General features: G+C 46.8%; 1 protein-coding gene across 8 annotated transcripts in view; it reads right to left on the bottom strand.

Moving 5' to 3' along the window:
* Positions 1 to 23223, bottom strand: part of MTMR1 (myotubularin related protein 1) — a 492625-nt gene that overhangs the window by 60674 nt on the left and 408728 nt on the right. For all 8 annotated transcript variants that reach the window (XM_078688654.1, XM_078688651.1, XM_078688648.1 and 5 more), the window contains one exon: positions 17118 to 17210. In XM_078688654.1, coding sequence (XP_078544780.1) covers positions 17118 to 17210 — 93 coding nt within the window. The remainder of the gene's footprint in view (positions 1 to 17117; positions 17211 to 23223) is intronic.

Here is a 23223-nt window from a genome sequence, read left to right as displayed (position 1 = left end):
TACAGATGGATCCAGACAGATACAAGAAAGACAGTCACCCAGGCCCTCGTCAGCAGCAGACTCGACTACGGAAACACCCTCTACGCGGGAGCCCCTACCAAGCTCATCAATTGACTACAACGCATCCAAAACGCCTCGGCACGACTGATCCTTGATGTACCACGACACGGCCACATCACCCCCCACCTGAGAAACCTGCACTGTCTCCCCGTCAACAAGAGGATATCCTTCAAGCTCCTCACCCACGCACACAAGGCACTCCACAAGACCGGCCCAGCCTACCTCAACAGACGGCTCTCCTTCTACACCCCCAACCGCCAGCTCCGCTCCGCCGATCTGTCACTCGCCACCGTCCCGAGCATCCGAAGAACAACCACCGGCGGAAGATCCTTCTCCCACCTCGCCGCCAAGACATGGAACACCCTCCCACTGAGCCTACTACAGACCCAAGACCTGCTAACCTTCAGGAGGACACTAAAGACCTGGCTGTTCGAACAGTAGTGGCCCCCACCTCCCCCACCAGCGCCTTGAGACCCTCGCGGGTATGTAGTGCGCTTAACAAATGACTGATTGATTGATTGACACACCTCATCAACACAGATTTAGCTCACAAGAGGAGTGGGGGGAGGGGGTCTTTAGGTTGCAGTTCACCAGGAATTGCTACAAAAGTTAAACACAGTCCTTCAAGTACCACAGGTCAATGCACCCCCCTGAAAATAGATCAGTCAGTCGCTATGTGTTAGAAATGGGGGTCTCTACTTTGTGCAAGTAGGGACCCTTCTTCCTAGTCAGGGTAAGGGGGATACACACTTAAAATAACCCCTGCTCACCCCCTTGGTAGCTTGGCATGAGCAGACAGGCTTATCTCAGAGGAAGTGTGTAAAGCATTTGTGCACACATACAGTAATACAGTGAAAACACTAAAACTGGACACCACACCAGTTTGGAAAAGTAAGTAATCTTTATCTACATCAAACAAGACCAAAACGACAGAAATCCACAATACAGTAATCAAAATATGACTATTAAAAGCTAGAAACAGTTCTCATCAAAACAAATTGCAGACGCTATACTTTCCACACAAAGTCCTTTGGATGTGTCAAAATCAAAAGCAAGAAAAGCCGCAGTGAAGGTGATGCATTGGTTCCTTACGTGCAGGGAAGGTGATGCGTTGGTCCCTTACTCCCGGGGAGGTGCTGCGTCGGTTCCTTACTGCCACGCAGGGGAGGTGATGTGTCAGTTCCTTACTAAAGGAGAGGTGAGGCGGCAGTTTCTTACTGTGTGGGGAGGTGATGCATCGGTTTCTTACTGCAGCCCCAGCATCCTTGTAGACTTGGCGTCCCGGTGCGATGTGTGAGGACAGGGGATGAGTTGGTTCTCAATGTGGAAGTAGCAAGGGCTCTTGCGATTTCTTCAGCCGCGGTCCCACGATGCATTGGTTCTTACAGCCATACAGCAGGGCCTGCATCGGAATCTGTGCGGTAATCTTGACCTTCGTAGATTGGTGCACTCGATGCGGCGTGTAGCAATTTCTCAAACCACGTGTAGGCACTGCATTAGAAACAGGTACGGAAGCGTTGCGCTTCTCCTCGTTGCGTTACTTTTCCAGCTACCAATAAGGATATCTTGTCCAAATGATAAGTTATATTTATAAGATGTTATAAATAAATTCCAATTCTATCCTATGGGACAGATGGCCTTTCAATAGTGAAAAACAAAATTGGCAGTATTTCACTATCAGGACATGCCACCCACATAAGGGCATGTCCTACCTTTCACATACACTGCACCATGCCCACAGGGGTACCTTGGGCCTACCTTAGGGGTGACTCACATGTATTAAAAGGGAAGGTTAGGGATTGGCAAGTGGGTGCACTTTCCAGGTCGACAGGGCAGTACCAACTGCGCACTGACACTGCAGTGGCAGGTATGAGTTACATTTACAGACTGCTCATGTTGGTGGCACAATCAGTGCTGCAGGCCCACTAGCAGCATTTGATTTACAAGCCCTGGGCACAAACAGTGCGCTGAAAATGGCCGCCGGGTAGGAGCTCTTGGTAAGAGCTCCAAGTGCTTGGGATCCCATTTTTGGATTTTATCCCTGCTAGCACCCAGCAGCATCTCCACTGTTGCGAGCAACGCAACTCTCAAGTAACTGGATTTGAACAAGTAACTGGATTTGAACAAGTAACTGGATTTGAACAAGTAACTGGATTTGAACAATATCTTCCTTACCTGTTTGGCGGTGGACGAAACCTTCAGAGGATCCCCGACCTGCCCGGAGGCTGTGAGCTCTGCAGGAGAAGACTGAGTCACCCCCACCTTCTTCTTCAGACCCTGGGCTGTCCCTGGCCATATGCGGAGCACGGCACGGATGCTTGTTGCCTGGAGCCCGCTGTGGACGACTGGTACACGCTGTGGTTGCCTGCGAATCGAGCTGTGGCGGTCCACCGGAGGTGTCCGACTCGCCTGAAATCACCGCCACTAGCGCCGGACTTCGTGGAAGTGGACCCGGACCTGGACCCCTGCTGCCGTCACCCGAGGGACCGACTTCAAGAGGCGCCGGACCGACGACTGGAACCCTCTGCGGAGTTGTCCTGCCCGCCTGCAATAACCGCCGTGATCACCCCGGTGTCCTGCTCAAGTTGGGAGTGATCACCCTGTCCTGCCCTGGGAGCTGCGTGCCTGTCTGCTCGCTCCTCGCGCCTGCAATCACCGCCCTGCCCACCCCGGTGTCCCGCTCACGTTGGGAGTGTTCACCCTGTCCTGCGAGCTGTTTGCCTGTCTGTTCGCTCCGGGGCCGAGTCCCGCGCAACCCAGCGACACCAGGGGAAGTTGGCGCCCTGCTGCCAAGGTGAGCTCGGCGTCCCCCCACACCACCCCTAGCGGTATTGTGGAGTCGCCGATCGGGAGCCAAGTAGATGAGTCAGCGCGGACCGACCCAGCGCAGGCGTTCGAGGGCGACCCCATCCCCGTGGAAACTCTCATGGGAACGAGGAACATTTGTTTACGTTTTGCTTCAGCCGGATGCCCTTTCCGCCCCCCCCAATAAAGGATCCGTGAGAATAGAGTCTGCCCCCAACTGCCCGCTTCTACACAGGCGAGTTTGGCATTCAGGGCGTCCCCGGTGTGCTCTGCTTGTGTGATCGGACAGCTTCAACACAACACTGCCTTAAAGTGCCTGATTTGAACAACATCAGTGCAGCCTGACGACCATGATGACCACGATGTTCCTGAAGGTATCGGCACGCAAAATTATTATTTTGAACAATCATGCCGGATTCCTATAGTGGTATCTGCATGCAAAATTTTTTTTGCGGACACAGCGGTCTCTGCACTTTCCATTGTCTAAAATGGCGGGGGCCATAAAACAGGAGCCATAAATTGTCTCCACTGCCCACTAGATGATCGTGAGGCTACATACCAACACGTTCAGGGGTCACCAAAACAGAGATAAGTCTCTCTCCTCACCACCAAGCAACACTGAAGCTGTACTCTCTCCACCCCACCAAGCAACATAGAAGATGGACTAACTTGACTTGCCCCAGAGTAGAAAGGGAAACTAAACTCTCTAAATAACATCTACAACAGACAAAGGACTACTATTCCTGTCTCGCTATATGCTATTTTGGCGGCCATCTTTGACTAGTCCTCCACTTTGGTGGCCATCTTAGACTAGTCAGCCTCTTCAACTGCCCACACCCAAGACTATCTTCAATTTTTCTTTTCTTTTCAGGCTTACACCCCTGTAACCTCACACACTCAACCACGCACACCCCTCCTCTTCTACCTACTCCTCTTCTATCATGGAACGCATGGGCAAGCACACATACAAAATTAACTACCCACCTGAGTTATCCCAAAAAAATGCCAAACGCTTCAAACACATCTTCCTGAAGGCCCACCCCGAAACCCCGTTTGTGGACACCTACTTTTCATTGATCAATGGTGCCATGAGCACCGATATCATTCTCTACACTCTCCGTAGAGCACAGTGGAGGAAAGCGCTCCTCTCCATTCTCACTATCTCCACCACCAGAAAATCCGCTCATGGCCTAACACTTTCTATCACACCATCTCAAGTTTTCCCAGGCAGAGCCACCATCACCATCTACAACAACGGGACCATCCTATTCCAATCTACTGATAGGAACCTGGACCTACTCGACAACCTGTTCCCCACCTTCCTAGAACTCATCTCCAACCGGCGGACCTCCTTTCCTAACTTCTCAAGCTACACAACCCCCCTCCACTTCCAGTTCCAATCTTCAATCTAACTTGCCTAACCTATCTCAACAGCTGAACGACACACACCTCTCCCATCCACCCAGCGCTGTAGTCAGTCACCCACCCGATGCAACCTCTCCACACCCCTCATCCACGTGCGAAGACTACTCCCCCTCATACATCCCCAGCGCTGTCGTCAGTCACCCACCTGATATAACCTCTCCACACCCCTCATCCAATGGCGGAGATTACTCCCCCTCATACATCCTCCATACCCCCACCTTCCCTACCCCCCACCTCTCACCTCCTATGAGTCTCGCAGAACCCTCCATCGCCCGGAACTTATCTCCCCCGCCCCGCGGCAGGTCCATCACCCACCATATCTCCCCTCCCACTCTCACTCCCCATTACCCCACTCTCCCAACCAGACTCGCAGAACACACCACCTCCTCTACCTCAACCCCTCCTCCTCGCTCCCCCCCATTCTCAGCCCCCACCACCCTCTTCACACCCCCACCATCTCTGGCCTTCCCCATCCCTTAACTCACCTGCGTCGCCCCCCACCAGCACCCCCACCTATGCCTCCAACCTCCCCCCTTCCTCATCCACACCCCTCACCCACAATCTCTTTCACCCATCGAATGGCACCCCCCTCACTATTACCGCAGAGCCCTGCACCAACGCTAGCATACCCCCCCCCCAGCCAGTTCCCTCTTCAGCTCCCTAATCAACCACTCGCCCACTGCACCCATCCCCTACACCATCCCCAATCCACCTCTGGACATGATTATATCCACCCTCTTACAAGTCAAAGAAGATCTCCACACCATCAAAGATCTTCTTATCACCGCCTCCTCACCCAACAAGTCCCTCATCCTCCCCACATACCCTCTCAAGCCATACTCCCCGTGTTGGCCCTCTATCCCCGCTCGCAATCACACCCACCGCCCCCGTCGCGCCCTTAACTCCCTTTCCGACCACGACTTATGCACCCTCCTTCATCATTTGGCCCTGGTCCCTTACAGCACACAACCACCACAAACCTCCCCATTCCCACAATTCTCACAAATCCCCTTAGGCCTCCCACTCTAAGCAACAGAAGTTCAGTTCCAAATAATCTCAGAAAAGTCCCCCTTTCTCTAGATCACTCGACCACCCTTCTCACCCCCAGACTCAAATGCATCCTACTCAACTGTAGATCGGACCGAGACACTCCTCCGACATCGCGGATCTCATCATAACAATGGATCTCGACCTAGCCATTCTGACTGAAACGTGGCTAACTGAAACTTCTACACCTATAATGGACATACTAGTCCCCCCCAACTACCACATCATTATACTCGATAGGACCGGCAAGACGGGCGGTGGAATTGCATGCATTTTTAGGAGGAGTGTGGCTCACTGATTAGAGCGGTAGACCCTGATGCAGAGGTCTGGCCCGGGACCAGGGTTCAATTCCCGACGCGGCAGGGTCCTGAGCCCAAATATGTCCACAGACTCGATAATTCTCGCCTCGGTGCCTATTCTAATCATGGGGTCCCACGCTGCAACTCTGGGCAATAGTTGCTTAATCTCCACTACGGCTGCCCACCCGCTGCGGGATGCCTGGCTTTCACCCTGGGGATCCTCAGTAGGGGTTATCTCACAGGGAAAAGCCAGGACGGGTTCCCAAGGCAAGCGCCTTGATGCCTTCGGGTGATACGTGCGCTATATAAGTCGCAATACATTTACATTTACATTTAGGAGCAACCTCTCTGTTACCAAAGTCACCTCCCCCTCCCTCACTTCCTGTGAACTCTTCTGCCTCGATATCTCCATCGAGGGCAAGCCTGTATGCTCCTTGCATGTCATCTACCACCCGCCAGGGGACAACCTCACCTTCACCCAACAACTCATGGACACACGATCTCATCCAATGCCGGTCGGCAGATCACTCATATTTTCCTGGGTGACTTCAATCTCCACTGGAACGATCAGAAAGACGCAGTGGTGAATAGTCTCAAAACTTTCATCAATGCGCTTGACCTCTCTCAAATCTGCAACAGCCCGACACACGACAAAGGCTCGATCCTCGACCTCATCATCTCCAAAGAGGACTCTACCCAATTGGGGTCGATCCGACCCTGTGACTGGTCAGACCACCACATTATCACTTTCTTCATCAACGAAAAAGTTAAACCTAACACGGCTCAACCCACCAAATCCAAGATCTGGAAAAGGGACATGAAGAATCTTAACCCTAACTCCCTGCCTTCCCACACTTGCAGCCTCCTCCTTCCCCCTGCGGGCGCCCCTGATGTTCAATCACTGACTGACCCCTACCTCGATTCTATGAACTCAATAATCAACGAAGCTGCCCCCCTGTAACTGAAGAGAGTCTCCACCAAGAATTCGAACCCTTGGTATGATGGCAGACTCAATGAAGACAGACGTGCTATGCGAATGGCAGAGCACACCTGGAGATCTGACCCCTCAGCACTGCACCTTAAAACGTTGAAGAACAAGAGAAATGCCTACTTTAGGAAAATCAAGCGTTCGAAATCTGACTTCTTTAGCCTCCAGCTGGACCAAGCAAAGAACCGACCAAGAAAACTGTTCGAACTAGTCAAAACTCAAACCAAGATGCAACCTTTACAATCAAACAGCACAACAAGCGATATTCCACACTGTGAAGACTTTTCTGCTTTCTTTAAGCTAAAGACTGACAACATAAGAAGTGATCTCCTCAATGATGTAAGCCGATACTCCAGCCCCATCAGCATGACTACCACTCACCCTAAAACAACGCATCATGGACGTCATTCGACACCTACACTGAAGAAGCAATTCACAAACTGCTCGGCACTTTGAAGCCCTCTAATCACTTCACAGACCCCCCTACCTGCTAATGCTGTGAAAGACTTCACCCCCCTGCTCCTCCCACTCTGGACCAAAATCATTAACAGCTCCCTTCAACAAGGACTCATCCCAGACTCCCTCAAGGTGGGGCAAGTCACACCTATACTCAAGAAACCTACAGCTGACCCGGCTGACCTAAACAATTATCGCCCTATCACCAATATCCCCACCTTGGCCAAACTACTGGAAAAATGCGTACAACTCCAATTGACAAAACACATTAATCAGTTTGACCTCCTCAACCCTCATCAATCAGGCTTCCGAGCGAAACACAGCACGGAAACGGCTATGACGCACATAATTGATAACGCCCTCCAAATCCTTGATCGCAACGATTCCTGCCTCCTCATCCTTCTTGACCTCTCCTCAGCATTTGATACTGTCAAACATGAGAACCTACTGGAGCTGCTAAATACCAGAAAAGGTTTATCCGGGACTGTTCTCAAATGGTTCACTTTCTTCCTACATAACCGGTCTCAGAAGTTCAAGATCAACAACGTGCTGTCCTCACCTGTGCCTGTAACTTTAGGCGTCCCACAAGGATCCTCCCTATCCCCCACATTGTTCAACCTTGTCATGGAACCACTCACCACCTTGCTTCAAGCATCTAATGTACGCTTCCACATGTACGCCGATGACACTCAACTTTACCTCAAGCTACAATCCCCGGAAGACATCAAGCTTCTGAACGCCACACTCAGAAACACCCAATCATGGTTGGCCGATAATCACCTCAAACTAAATGCTCTGAAAACTGAGTTCCTTCTGCTCTCACCTCCCACGAAAATTGCCATCACCCAAACCTGGCTCAATCATCTAACTGCGCTCAATGTCCAGCACACCATCGTGGAATCTGCGAAATCCTTAGGCATCACACTTGACGCCAAGCTCAACATGCAGCAGCACATTAGCAAAGCAACTAAAGGAGCTAACTTCCAAATCAACACTTTGAGGAAACTTAAACCCTTCTTCCCAGCTAAGGTCTTCCAAACTGCTGTACAAGCCCTAGTCATCCCTCGCATAGACTACGGAATTGTGGCCCTTAGCGGTCTCCCCCTTTCAACAACCGCACCCCTAAGAGCCTCCTTCAACGCTGCCGCGAGACTCATCACTGGTTCAAGGAAACATTCGCATATATCCCCTGACTTAAAATCCCTGAACTGGCTGCCTTTTGAAGCCAGAATACATCTGAAAATAGCCGTTATGACACACTCGGCCGTACACCACAAGTCACCCAACTACCTCACTCAAAAGCTGACTATATCAGGAGGCTCGAGATCCAATAGAAGTACAAAAAATCTACTCCTGAAACCGCGTAGATTCCGGAAGGAAAAAACATGCAAACGCTCCTTCTCAGGAATGGCTCCCAGGATCTGGAATGCACTCCCTCCTGAAACTAGACTTATCTCCTCCATGGCACTTTTTAAGAAAGAGGTAAAAGCCATCCTTATGGCCAAGTTCACCTGAACTCTATTGTTGCTGGACCAGAGACTTTTGCACCGTTGCTGTAGTACTGGTTACCTGATTGTCTTTTGGTATTATATTTTGTACATGACTGATATCCTATTATGCTATTTCACTTACTACCGACAACTATACTGTACCCAATAGTTGGTCTAACCACCTTCTTGTTGCCCCTACCCCTTATCCCTGTAATTTTTAAGAAAAAGGTAAAAGCCATCCTTATGGCCTAAGTTCACTTGATCTCCTTTGTTGCTGGATCAAAGACGCTGCACCGCTTTTGTTTTATTAGTTACTTAGTCGTTTACTGGTATTATATCTGTACATGATTGCTATCCTATTATGCTACTATATTGTACCCAATAGTGTATTTAATCACCCTCCTGTTGCCCCTACCGCTGTCTCTGTAAAGCGCTCTGATATCTGCAAAGATTTTGTGCGCGCTATATAAAACTTTGAATAAATAAATACTAGGGGATGACTAGTAAATCAAATATGCCAATCATGGAATCACCAATCCAAAAACACAATTTACAGGGAGCACTTGCACTTTGGCACTGAACAGCAGTGGCAAAGTGGCCAAAGCATCTAGACCAGTAAAAACGAAATCCAACACACAGCAGAAACACAGGAGGCAAAGCCAAAAAATACTGGGGAAACCAACGACAATGATGCCAGGTATAACTCTATGTACTGACACATCCAATTCTTTCTTAAACTCATTCAAGATAGGTCATCTTATGGGTAGTTATGTTTCTTAGATTGGCCAGGCCCTGCTTTACAAGATTTGAGTAGGAAGAAATGTATTTTTGGACCACCACAACGCATCCATAGCAAGGAAACTGCTCTCAGATTGGGGTTCTGTGTTTGCGCATTGTACAGTTCAGAGATACCATAGCGTCCTTTTTGTAGTTTTTGCTAATTTCTGAGTATTTTGAGAAACTTCTCTCTTCTTTCCACAAAGCAACGAAAATGTGTTGCCACGGTAATGGCATAGACAAAACACCCCAACTACGTTCATTCCTATGAGAATCACACCATTGATTGCTCCAAGTCACATGCTTACTTTACCTCTGGCATTACATGATAGTTCAGGCCTGGCTGGGGACGCGTGCGACCAACTCTCCCAGCTTCCTCAAACAAGCTTGTCATACACATGCCTCCTTTTTGGCTCTGCGGCGTGTCAATGATGTACAATGAAATTACAGAGCAGGCGACTGCTGCGATCTGCTGGACACTGTAGATCTCCGTGCATTGCACCATTTGTGCCAACGCAGGCACATTTCAAAAAGCGAGATTCCAATAGCATCACAAGTGAGTGAATCAAGATAAAATGTAATAAAAACAAAATGAAAAACATAAGTAATGTAACTAGAATCAATGAGGAGATATTAATATTCAAAATAGCAGGACCTCTTTTTGCAGTGATAGAAAGTTTGCTAGCAGTTTCTGAATCCTGGATGTTTAGACATCCGGTGTAATGACTGCAGTCACACCAGGCTTAGCAATCTGGAAATTTCTATTCAATGACTTGGGTTACTTTCAGGTCCAATTAATCTGCAAGAGACATGCAGCCCTCCTCTCCCTATTGTGGTGGCCACACGGGCAAGAACTAACATTGTAACTTGTAATGAGAAGCATTCAAGCTTGGTCTCGAAACTTGCTCAGCATATTCAGTCAATGGTTCACAATTCTTTACCCCACAAGACTTTGTTGACTTGGGGAGTAAGGAAAAGCCCAGAAGTGAAGAGTATTCCTGGTTGCATTACGCAATCAAGGTTGATATTATAGATCTTCAATAATTTAACATTCACTACAATGCCTACCACTATAGCAAATATACATTTACTATTCTTACCTACACCTTTACTTAGCGTGCGATGAAGTTATCAAGTCAATTTAGGGGATGTAATATCATTGTCAACCCAATGTAACTTATGCAATATGGGGTGGTGCACTGAATGCTCAGGATGCTGGCCTTGTGCATCATCTGGTGAGCATAACTGAAACAACGGTGGCAATGTCACATGAAGGATATTGCTATTTCTGCTGATTATGATCAGAAACTTGATCTGTGATTTGTTCAACCATGGTTCACTCTTCCTCCATCAGTGTTAGAGACTTTCAGGGAAATTGCTCCGACTCCCAAATCTGTCTGTGGTTTGGGGAAGGATCAGAGTATAGACTACATAGTTCTGGGATTATAAGTGCTATAATAAATGTCTATCCGACCTCCATCCATTAACAAGCATTTGCAATGCAATAGGTCTCGCATTTACGAGAGTTTGAGCTATTGGCACTGTAAATGACAATGCTTTTATTTATGTGTTTTGAAAACGTGCAAGCGGTGCTTATATTCCTTGCTTACGAGAAGCAAGGCTGGCAGTAACTGCGCCTTTTTTACTGCCAGCACTGCTTCTATAAGTACAAAGTGCGTATTTACACACCGTTTGCAAGTTTTCAAAACACATAAATAAAAGGCGTCATTTACAATGTCAATAGCTCAAATTCTACCAAATTCGTCAACTATTGCATTGCAAATGCTTGTTAGTTGTGATTCCACAGGTTGACCTGGAATTTACCCTGCATGTAAAAATGTGTCAGGTGCACTTTTTGCAGTCTTTGATTCTTGCATCCTCTGTGTTTATAGTGTAAGGCAAGACGGGGGTTGGGGCTGTAGTCAATATGGAAACTCACTTGGTACGCTGTAAACTATCGCAGGCCAGACATCTGGGTTTCCCTTGGCAGACTTGGTTAGCTAATGACAAACAAGTGACGGTGGCACTTGAAGACTGACAGAGTCAGTTCCTTCCTGCCCTACAACAATCCTGTTCTACTCTGTATTACAGCAACAATTTTTTCATATTGCCTCAACTACTTTCATTTTTTCTTGCACCAATGCTTCACGACAGTCAGAAGCCTTGCAGACTCCTAAAAGCACAGTCCACCCACCAGAGGTGAAGGTGTGCAATAAAGAACTGCTTTACTCTGGCTAAGTGGGAATAAATAAATATCAGATGTATTTGGTTCTTTGAAAGTGAAAAGAGTCAACGGTGTCATGTGTAATGTCCTTGTTTTCTCCAGTGCTCTTGTGTGTCCACTGCGCCCTGGGCTCTCTGATCTTCTGTGAGAAAAGGAGCTTACCCATAAGACTACCAACAGTAATTTTCGCAAATGTGGAGAAACATTTTTTAATAAAATAGGTAAACTGCACTCCAAAGGAAAGAAAAAACGAGTGGTACACTTTCTTAGCAGCAAGCAGTTTAACCCTACAGAAACCTCCGGTCTGTTTGAAGGAAGCCGATTAATGACGGGGCTTCTCTTGACATTTTAATTGATGTCTGGAAGTTGCTAGAGGGCAGGAACAAAACTGAAAGCGCGGTGGGAGCGCACGAGACGCCGTAAGCGTGCACATCGCCTGTCCCGGCGCAAGCTGAGGATCGTCAGAGAAGACACGCCGTCTATCCGCGCTGAGGCTCCGAGCCTGAAACAGAGGCCGAAGCGTCCTTGAGTGGCCGCCATGGCAGAGAGGTACACCGAGCACCCCGTGAGCTCTGGGGACACGCTGCAGGGCATCGCGCTAAAGTGTGGCGTAACGGTAAGAAATGCGGGGAGGGAGTAGCTGTATGGAGGGGGGGGGGTCAGGGGCTGAAAGGTTCTGCCGCGATGCCTTCATCCTGGCGGGGGAAGGAAACAAACTCAGTAGTTCTGGAAGAATATGGTGGGGGTCGGCAGATGGTGCAGTGCTGGCGGACACTGGAGGGGGTGCAGGGACAGCTGGGGATTGGAGAGGAGCGACCTGGTGAGATACGCAGGAGGGTATGTGGCATTAGGAGGTAGCGCTCGCCTGTGTGTAGTGTGTGTTTGCGAGCAAGAACGAGATGGAAGGGAGAGAGTGCTTGTAAAATATGAGATTTTGCATGATTAACCTGGTAAGAGAAGACCTAAATTGTAAAACTACTAAATACATGTTTTAAAAAAATACATACTTTCCGTCACTCCTGTTCACGTGTTTTTTGAGAGTTGTCCGCCAGTCATACCTTTACTCTAAGCACAGAAGTAGGCGCCTGCTTTGGCCTGGGGGGGGCGGGGACTACTTAGTGCACGATGATCGGGAATCACATAAGTCAGTGCCTAATTTTGCCATGGGGTACTTCTGCGTACGCACTCAATCGGGGCATATAATTGCTTTTGAAGCATGTTAAAAATTGCAATGACGTCTAAATCAGTTTTCCAAGCGAATAATTATTTAAACACCACTTTTAAAAAAACAACTAAACGCTACATTTTCCAGCCACAAAACAAAATAACCCCACGAATCCTGTTATACATTAAGAGTGTGTCTGCAAGTGGCTGTTTTGAAAACAAGGGAGTTTAGCAATGCGGTTTAGGAAGGCGGCATACAGCAGTGCTGCATGACATACGCAGCGCTCGTAAAGGAATAAAAAAAACGGGTGGAAAGCAACAATAACATGCGAAAGCAGGGGCTGTGTGTGCGTCTGCACAAGTGAGTCTCAGAGTCGCGCTCCCGCGGTCAAAACTGAGACTGCAAAAGCGCGCGTCTGACTCGTGTCTACATTCCCAGAAACGGACAGCAATAGGTCTCGAGCAGACTCTGCTCGACCTAAAATCCTCAGTGTGAGAGCATACTTGAACTGCTGCAACCTTTCAGTTGCGTTTTCAGTGTATAGAAGCTTGCAATGCTGCCATGCAATGTGTGTCCTGGTTGAAGAAAGTCTGCACAGCCGCTGCCATGCTTTGCCTTTACAGTGCCTAGGCAATCCTGCATCGCTGATGCTATTCTCTGTATGAGGGACTCTCAAGCTTGCACTGCTGCGCACGTTTTCCACAGGAGGCGCTTGGTGATTAGAAGAACAGACCTTGCACATCAACTGTCTAGAGCTCCTAGCTGGTTCTTTCGCAGTTCGATGTTCGACCAGGGACAGAGTGCAGTTGTGCATCCTGTTAAAGATGGACAATGTTTCCGCAGTCCGTTACGTCAACCATCAGGGAGGGCCCCGATCCCGGGCCCTGGCGAATCTGGCAAAGGGTTTTTGTAATTTCTGCCTGGCTCATCACATCTTAGTAACAGCAGAGTACCTTACGGGCAACGACAACCAGGTGGCAGATTGGCACTAGAGGCACCTCCATGATTCCAGCCGGTGGAAGCTGGATCCTCAGGTCTTCATGCGGTTACTCAACCTCTGGGGACCGTTTTCGGTGGACCTCTTCACGTCGCGCCTGGATCATCAGATCCCGCGGTTTTTCAGCTGGAGACTGGATCCGCTGATCGTGATTACGGATGGGTTTCTGCAGGATTGGGGGCTGGAGAGAGGTTATGCTTTTCCCCCATTCTCGATGATTGTGAGAACGGCGGCCCAAATTCGCTGCCAGAGAGTGGAGGTGGTGGTGGTAACGCCGTATTGGAGATCTCATGTTTGGTTTCCGGTTCTTCAGGAACTTTCTTGGGATTCTCTAATCCTACTCCCCCTGTTTCCTCATCTCCTTCTGAATCCGGACGGGGAGCCACATCATCTGGTAACCCAAGCGTGGTGGCTTGCAGGCCGCGATGGTCCCTCCCGAGACCTTCGAGACCGGCTGAGGTCCTCCTGTCAAAGGCTTGGGCAAACAGCACCACAAAGCCCTATCGGCCCGCATGGGCATGGTTGGTTCGTGGTTCGTTGGTGTCTTCAATGGGATTTGGATCCCGTGTTCGCAGGTGTCATTCCAATTTTGAATTTTCTTGCGGACTTGGCAACGGGTGGCCTAACGTACCATTTGATTAATGCGGTGCAATCAGCGATTTCAGCAGGACAGTGCACGTTGGAAGGAGCTCCGATAGGGGAACACCCTTTCATCTGTAGGCTCCTGCCTACGTCTGCCGCTGCCCCCGGAACCGCGATATTCCATCCTTTGGGACGTCAATTTGGTTCAGAATCTTCCTCTATCTTGGCAGCCAAATAAATATCTCTCTTTGCAGGAAATCTCATCCAAGTTGGCTATGCTGTTAGGTTTAATTTCCTGTTGGAGAGATTCTGACGTTCGGGCATTGGACATTTCTGCGAGTTTATTCCCCGGATGGGGTCACATTCACAGTGGGTCCTCGTACTAAGTCTCTTACAAGAACGATCTCATATCCAGCTTTTCTGGATGCTCCAAAGTTGTGTGTTGTAAATTGTCTTAAGGCATATGAGGACATAACTCAGGAATTCCGCCTTCTGGGCGAACAACAGCTGCTTATTGCCTTGAGAAAACCGCACAGGGCAGTCTCTTCCCCACTATTGCTAGGTGGGTGCGTTGGGTCATGCAGGAAGCGGGCATTGACACGAAACAGTTTGGGGCTCACTCGACCAGGCGTGTAATGACTTGATGCGTGCTGCAGATTGGTCCTCAGATTCCACCTTCAAGAGGTTTTACTTCAAACCAGTATTGGAGGTCGCTCAGTTGATGGTAAGTAAGCTTTAAACTAGCATAATCTGAGCCTCCGGTTCTGACACAGAATCGAAATTTGCCTAGTATAGTAACAGTAAGTTTCAATTCTATTAAGGACGCAGAGGCGAGGATTATCCGACCCAGGGCACATCTCGTGCGAACCCTCCTGTATGTTCATAAGTAAGAGCGTTTATTTATTGTTGCCTTTGTGAACTTTGTCATGATTCAGAGAATTGTTTTGCAGACTCCCATTAAATTTTGACAGTAATTAGGGTGTATCCTTGGGATGCCTTACGTTGTCTCTACTCGGTTTTAGGAAATTACGGTGCGAAACAGGACCAGTGAGAATTTGGCATGACTCGCACAAAGAAAGAGGATGGACAGCCAAAATGGAGGGACTATGTGTGGTCATGAGCATTTTGGAAGGACTTGTTATAGAACCTTCCTTTGGACCACGGGATTTGCAGTTCGTTTATGCTTTAATCAACGTTTTCATGGATTGATTCAGCTTTTCTTGTAATTTTACGAGAAAAATGATTTTTTATGCTTTTCTGGCTGCTGTGACATTTGTATGTTATTAAAGGCAGAGAAAGAAAATCATAATCCTCGCCACTGTGTCCTTAATAGAATTGAAACTTACCGTTACTATCCTAGGCAAATGTCGATTCTCCCTCAAATCTTTTACTTCTGAATGGACTTTTAATGAAAATGTCAGCAGTTCATGTGACCTTTGCAATGGAGGTGTGCAAGACTTAAACCATGTATTGTTTGTTTGCCCTAACTCGACAGTTGTAGATGCTAGAAAGCGGTACTTAAAACCAATTGAAACAAAATGTAATAGCACAACTGTTCAGAGCTTGATCTCGCTTTTTAAGTCACCGCCTAATGAATTTGTGTTATAATCTGTTTACATGTTTAAAAACTTTTTTTAATTGTATTAGAACAATTACCTAGTAATTAGGCAAATTTTAATGACAAATGTATTTTTATTCTTTTTAAATATGTGTTGTTCTCAGTTGAAAACTAAATCAAATCAAATAAAACTTGAAACTTGAGTGAGCCTACCTTGTCCAATTCTTGGAATTGACCTCACTCTAGGAGTTAGAATTTAGTAGGTAGCGAAAAAACACATTAGGGAGTTTTTTCTTCTGGTGAGCAAGTAGGTTTGGAGCAAAATTCAGGGTGTCAGGACATTTCTTGGTGTTGTGATTCTGCAAATAAGGGCAGGTGTGAGTCCACCAGTGCCCTTCCTCTCTCTTTTTGTGTGATACTGTATAAAGTACTCTCTGCCATGCACACTAAAAGGATATTGCAGCCGAAGCATCCTGTGAGCCTATGGAGGAATGAGGCCAAACCAGAGCTTCTTTTTTGTAAGGTCATGGAACTCCGAGGTGACATGCAATTTCCCTTTAACATATGGCAGAAGGTATTTTATTCTTTATAATATATGGTCATACCATCTTTTTGCCCACAAGCCTCTTTAATCCTTGATGTATTGCTCTTTCATATAAAACAGATAGTAAGATTACAGACATGAAGAATAAAAGCAGAATCTGCAGTGCGAAATTAAACACCAAAAAGTTATCAGTAATTTGTAGCAAAAAGATATTAGAATCAGTTTAATGAAAGTCAGGTTAAAATGGGGTAGGTCAGAATGTGTAGAAACATGCAGAGAGCTTCTATTTTTCCTGTAATTACCTATGTGTGCTGAAAATGAACATATTGCTATAAACATCGTTTTCACACTGATCACTGTTCAGAGGAAGCCAGTTCATTGTTTGAATGTTTAATCTGCAACTCTAATTAAACTCTGGCAACATGCATTATGTTGCCACACCTCAACTGTAATAAATCATTACGGTTTAGCAGATGCATCCAGATCGTATTGAAAATATGCCTATCGATCGCATAGTATTTGTTAGTTACACATGCATAAAAAGTATATCACCATCGAATCTTATGTTTTTAAGACAGCAGCAGAATAGAGATAAAACCAGCTTACACATGCTTAAATAAGTCGACACCAATGCATGATCGTTCAATGCGTGACTTCTCGAGCAAAATAGCAAAAATTCCGAAATCACTGAGCATCCTACCTGCTTTGTCATTTGCCACACGCAGTCGATGAACTGTAGAAAAATGGGCGACCTGTCTGCATCCGCGTGGTTGTCATCCCCGTGGCCCACTCTCTGAAAAGGAGCAGGTCTGCGTGTTACTTTTGGCATATGAAAAACAATGAATACACACAATACCTTTATTTATAAACTGGCAAATATATCATAAAACTTTCATGGATCGTGATTACTTAAGAAATCTATTGATTCACTGTTGACGAAAACTAAAGTGAATGTCACTTTTCTTTAGCACCCCACAAGGGGCGACCGCTCGCACCTGACCACGCTGCCCCGAGTAGAAAATCAGCAAAACAGGTAACAGTTTCTTGAAGGGTCTTTTCTGATTGATACATATCCCCTGCACTACTACTTGATTAGAACACAAATATTAAACTTCTCCAGATGATAACTGCACAGCTTTAAGAAGTAAAACAAAGGCACAATAACGCCGTGTTTGCCGATTGTTTAGCCTCCGTGGCTGACCTAGAGGCAGTCAAGATTTTTTAATTATTCCTTTGTTTAATAAAACAGCAAACAGTCAACAATGACATGATAGTAAGTAGGTCAAAAAATAAGTACATAACAACTAATCGTACAGTAGCTAAGGCCGATGTTCAGTGTCAGTGCTTAACTTTTTAATATACAAAAGCATAAAACACTACACACAAAATTAATAAGTATAAAAAAAGATGAGTTGCTACCATCGTCCTAGCCAGAGATCTGACCCCAGACAGTAATATAGCTGCCAACCACTTCACGCGATAGTTAAAGTGAACATTGAGGGTTATGGCCCATATTTGCCAAAGGAAGAGATTCATAATGTTCCTGCAAGGTTCTTTAGTGCATCCGAAGCAAACAATTAAAGATCATCTTCAACAATGGAGGACCAAAATTCACTAACAGTTTGAGACATTTCAAACGCTAAGATGAACAGTCTTTGGATTTAGTGCAGTGTTTTGATTCCATGGATGTTTTAATTAGGTTTTCGAATGTAGTGATTTAGTTTCAACGTACCTAATATGAAACCTTATGACCAGAGAAAGAAGTGCCTACCACAAACTTTTAAACGTTTTTTATTATTTTGAAAGCCAACAAATAAAACATTAAAGACGAGACTGCAAACTCCATTGAACCACCCACCCTCGGCCAGGTCCGCATTATAAAAAAACAGATTCAAACATCATCAATTACATGTTCTTGCGCTGCCCGCAACAATGGATTCCTACTCCTTCCTGCACACCCCAAGGTATCGTTCCACTCGGCCAGAGTCCAGGCAATCAATCCAACAATCCCTCCTCCCATTGTCAAGCCTGGATCCAGCCATTGGACTCCTACACTACTGCTTCATCCTTGAGGTGTCCTACAGGCCCAACTCCTCGTGTTTCTGGTCGACATCTCGTGACTGATAGAATGGTGTATGCAACAAGGAAAACTGGTCTAAGTTCAATCTCCAGGCCTCGGCCATTGGAGTCACCTTGTTCCCCAATTGCAGATTATGTCCAGCTCTCTCAATATTGTTTTGATGATTGTGTCCCAATACTCATGTGAGCAAGGGCAGTCCCACAGAGTTGAGGTTCCGTGAGAATCATTACGACGTTTTGGGCATTCTCGGATATGGACGAGTTTGGTATCTATGAACCGTAAATGACGAGATTAGTAGGTGTATGCGTTTACGCTACACTACTTAGAAGGGTTTGTCTCCTTTACGGGTTTTTCCATCTGAACCCTCGGGTTCCATTTTAGATACGGCATCCATTTTGTTTCTTGCCCTCACGTAGCCAGCGAAGGGACAATGTCCGCTTCGTGACCCTGGGATTCCCAAGCTCTGGCGGAAGATGAATATTCTTTGGGGTCGTCTTTACGACCGGGGGAATGACACGGCAAAGGCAGATGGCTCAGCTTGAGGCTTATTCTGCCGTGTTGGTCTATTGTTTCAGCTTTACATATGTTAGGTTTGAGTCCTTTGATCCTGTGATCACGCTTCCGATATTGCCCCCACACTCTTCTGTTACGGTTGTCTGTCTTTCTTACACCTGTTCCTGTCTCTTTCTTTCGCCTGTTTACAACTAGAGTGGAATGTGCCTTATGGCGAGATGATGTGCTTTTACAGTTGGGAACCAGCAATGTTACTATAATCATGTTCTGGGCTTCTGAAAACATGAATGCAATCCTTTTGAAGTTTACTGTGGGAACTGAGTTGTAACCTTTTGTTCGTTATGTCGAGCAATGACGAAAATGTGTATAAAAGGAGCGATTCCCTTTTGCAATTTGAAGCAGACTCTCAGAACCTACACTATGTTGTACTTCTTGCGATTTCTGTATCCCTGCAGTAATAAACGCTGATCTTTGACGCCGAAGGAAGTGTCCCGTGTCTCTGTCACTTGTACGCCAGAGCAGGTAACCCACGAAGGTTTCAGGTGTTGTTCCCTGGCACCGCTGGGCCTTAAAGAACCCAGTCCTTCAGTTTGGCGCCCAACGTGGGGCGACATCAGCGGTACCGGTCCAAAACCTGACGATCGTGAGGAACTTCGTGTGAAATCTCCGAGGAAAGGTGCACCCCGCTTCATCGATCCTGTTGTCGAAATAAGTGGTCCGAAGACTTTTCCTGCGAAGATCCCCGCCTCCTGACGGTTGCGACGGACCGATGCTCTGACTGTCGACCTGTTTTGGCGCCTGGCGTAGTCCTTTGTACGGCGAGACGACAGACGGGCCTTCCTGGTGACGCCATTGAGTTCTCAGTTAAGTATTTGTGGGTCGCTCCCAGTATCCTTGGTTGTTGTTGGTGCTTAGTCGTTTTGCATGGTTCCATTGCATTTGTGGTTCTTAGTTGTTGGTTCTTAGTTGTTATTTGACAGTTGCAATTGCCAAAACCGAGGGTTTTGTATTTCACGAAGATTTTGTACTTCGATAACCCTTGAAGTTTGATACTAGGTTAGCGTGCAAGATGCCTGGCCATAGTGGTTTCCTTGGTTTCTTTAAATGTCACAGTATGGACTCCCGGTTGGAGGACTCGTGTCCGATACCTCCAGTTGGAACTCCGATATATGAGCTCTATAGTCGACATGGTGTGGGCCCTATTATATATAATGAATATTGGATTCGTTATACGAAAAATGACGGTGACCTTAGTTGGCCATCACATGGAAGTTTCGACACTAAAATTTTAGATAATCTCGTAGCGAAACTGTTTAAAAGAAAATCTAGGCCGGCTATGTTCGATTCCTTTCGGTTATGGCGCAAAGAGGCCAGGCAGAAAGAAATCAAACAGCTTAAGAAAAATAAGAAAGAAAGTAGTATCATTACGATAATGCAAGATGCAGAATGTCACCATCAAGATAAAGCAGATAAAGAAACGGAAGTTTCAGTTAGACTGCATCACATGTGGGCGGATAAATGTTATCCGGTGTTATCGTCAAATCTCGATAAAAAGGAAGAAGACTCGAAAGAGGATCCTTTGTTAGCGTATTTAATGAAATCACCACCTCCTTATGCACAGGGTGCTACGGCTCCTGTAGTTCCTCCTGTTCCCCCTCCTGTTGTTTTGGCGGCTACTGGTCAGCCTGTTGTTGGTCCTGTTCTTGCTCCTCTACCTGTTCCTCTTCCTACTGCTTCTTTGCCTGTACCTTCTCAGTCTATTGTTCCTGCTACCCCCACTGATCCTACAACCGCTTCTAATGCTGTTGCTCCTGTTCTTTTTTCCTCTTCTCCTTCCGTTCGTAATCGTATCCCTAACTCTGTTGCTACCCTCTACTCCCCACTTTCCGGATCGTTACTTCAATCCGATGTCTCTGAAACTCCCCAGAGACGAAGTCAAATCCCTGGTGGAAGAGAGAGAGCGACGTTAGAAACTATGGCGCGTAGATGGATTAGACACCCTGCTAAATACACCTCACGCATAGTTTTCGATACATTTTCTCAGTTCAATGAGCCAACACAGAGATTTGTGTTTGAAGAAATGTGCAACTCCTTGAGGGAAGAGTGGGATAATGATGACTTAGATGATGTACCGCCCGAAATGACCGAACTTCAGAGTCGTTTTTTGAATGGTATGATCGTAGGTGCAGATGTACGACGTGCATTAGAGCGATTATTAGCCTTTAGGTCTACAGTGCCTTTTCGGGTGTCGTTTGATGACGATTCCGATACTCCAAAAGCGAACTCCGGTCAGTATCCTATGAGAGAGGTTCCGCCAGTTTGGATGCCAGGGGATCCGAACGCTAATCCTGTGGTTCTGCCGTATTTCCAAAGGGTTTGGATACACCTCCCATGGAAGCGATCAGAAGTCTTACAGGTGAAGCAATCCTTGCCTGATCCACGCAAAAATCTGGCAGGTTATTATAAGGAGTTATCCCAACTGGTGGATGCTTCTATTATGAACCTTGCTGACATCGACATGTTGTTTGGTAATATTGTACCGCAACCGATTTGGGCAAAAATCCGCCAAGAGAATCATTTGGCTGAGTTGGGTGGTGATTGGGCTACGCTATTAGCGGCTGATGGACGACAAATTGGTGGGGCTAAGCCCGAGCAGTTAATTACGGATTTGCCCCAAAGAATCATTACGCTCATGAAAACGCTTATGCCAGCGATGAGGGTGAATTGGGACAAATTGTCGGCTTGTAAGCAAAAGAAAGACGAAAGTGTCTCCGATTTCTTTACTAGATTTGAGGAAGCATTCATTGATCATAGTGGTCAGGACATGAGTACGGAGGGAGGACAGCGGTTATTTGTTGATAAGTTTGTGTTAAATGTGTTGCCTGAATTATGCAACAAATTGAAAAATTCAGAAAGTGCATGGGCCGTTTCAACCACTGCTCAAATACTAGCGACGGCTCAATACTACGAAAATAGGGAAAAAGAAGAAAGTGATCGTTCAGATAAGAAAACGAAGGAGCTTAAAACGAAGGTTTTGTTGCAACAAGCGTATCCTCCGCGTTCGAATCAAAATGATTCGCAACAGCAGTATCGGCCACAGGCACAGTCTTCCAGGATGCAGTCACGCTCTGACTCCTCTGACTTTAGATCTATGCTTGGATATAATCAGTGTGCATATTGTAGGGGAGAGGGACATATCAAATTTAATTGTCCCACTTTACGTGATCGCTATAATCATGTTTTGGCTCGAGGGGGACGTGGTGGTCCCCAACAGGCATTTCGAGGTAGAGGTCGTGGTAACTCTCAGAAACAGAATGAGCGCTCTCCTACTTCGTTGGATGCGAATAATTGCTTTGATCAGCGGAATGCGAGGTCCGATAGATCGGCACAGTACCATGTGGACGATTATTACATTGGACATGAGATTGAGGCAGGTGATCGTTACTAGGACAGCCACCGACAAAGAGAGGGAGTAGTGTCAGTTCCGGTTGATCAGAGAGGGCCTTACGTCGCAGTTGCTACATCTGGCGTAGTTGAGCCTTTTCTGTTGGACACTGGTGCAGCAAAAAGTTCCATCATGCATTCAAAACTCCCTGGCGCACCTTTGTCCGGCTTAACAAATGTTTCCGTTGGATTCTCTGGCGCCCCTGTTAGCAATCCTGTCTCCAGCCCTTTGCCCCTTACGTTTGGTCCTCGTGAGCTGGAGGCTCCCTTGATTCTCTCCACTGGTTGTGGCGAGAATCTTTTGGGTTTGGATTTGTTAAAACGATTATATGCGACTTTGTACTGCTCTCCTGCGGGAGTGGAGCTTACATTAGGTCAGAGAATAATCTCTCCTATGTACTTATCGATCGATAAGTTCCCACCTGGACTGAGTTCCCTTCCTGCGTCACTATGGGCCACGGGCCCCAATGATGTGGGTTTGTTGGACATTCCACCTTATGTGGTCCAGTTGAAATCATATGTGCGATTACCACGTACACCTCAGTATCGTATTTCTCTTGATGGTGAGCGAGCGCTATTAGCGATCGTTTATGACCTGATCGAAAAGGATGTCATTGAAGAAACTTGGGGAAATGTGTGTAATAGTCCTGTGTTACCCATCCTGAAACGAACTGATCCATCTAAACCTCCTGTGTACCGTTTTGTAATTGATTTAAGAGAGGTGAATAAGATCGTGGTCCCACAATTTCCTGTGGTGCCAGATATCACG

This window comes from Lissotriton helveticus, chromosome 4_1 (assembly GCF_964261635.1).
Source record: "Lissotriton helveticus chromosome 4_1, aLisHel1.1, whole genome shotgun sequence".
NCBI classification, from domain to species: domain Eukaryota; kingdom Metazoa; phylum Chordata; class Amphibia; order Caudata; family Salamandridae; genus Lissotriton; species Lissotriton helveticus.
This window is presented reverse-complemented; position numbering and strand designations above follow the sequence as displayed.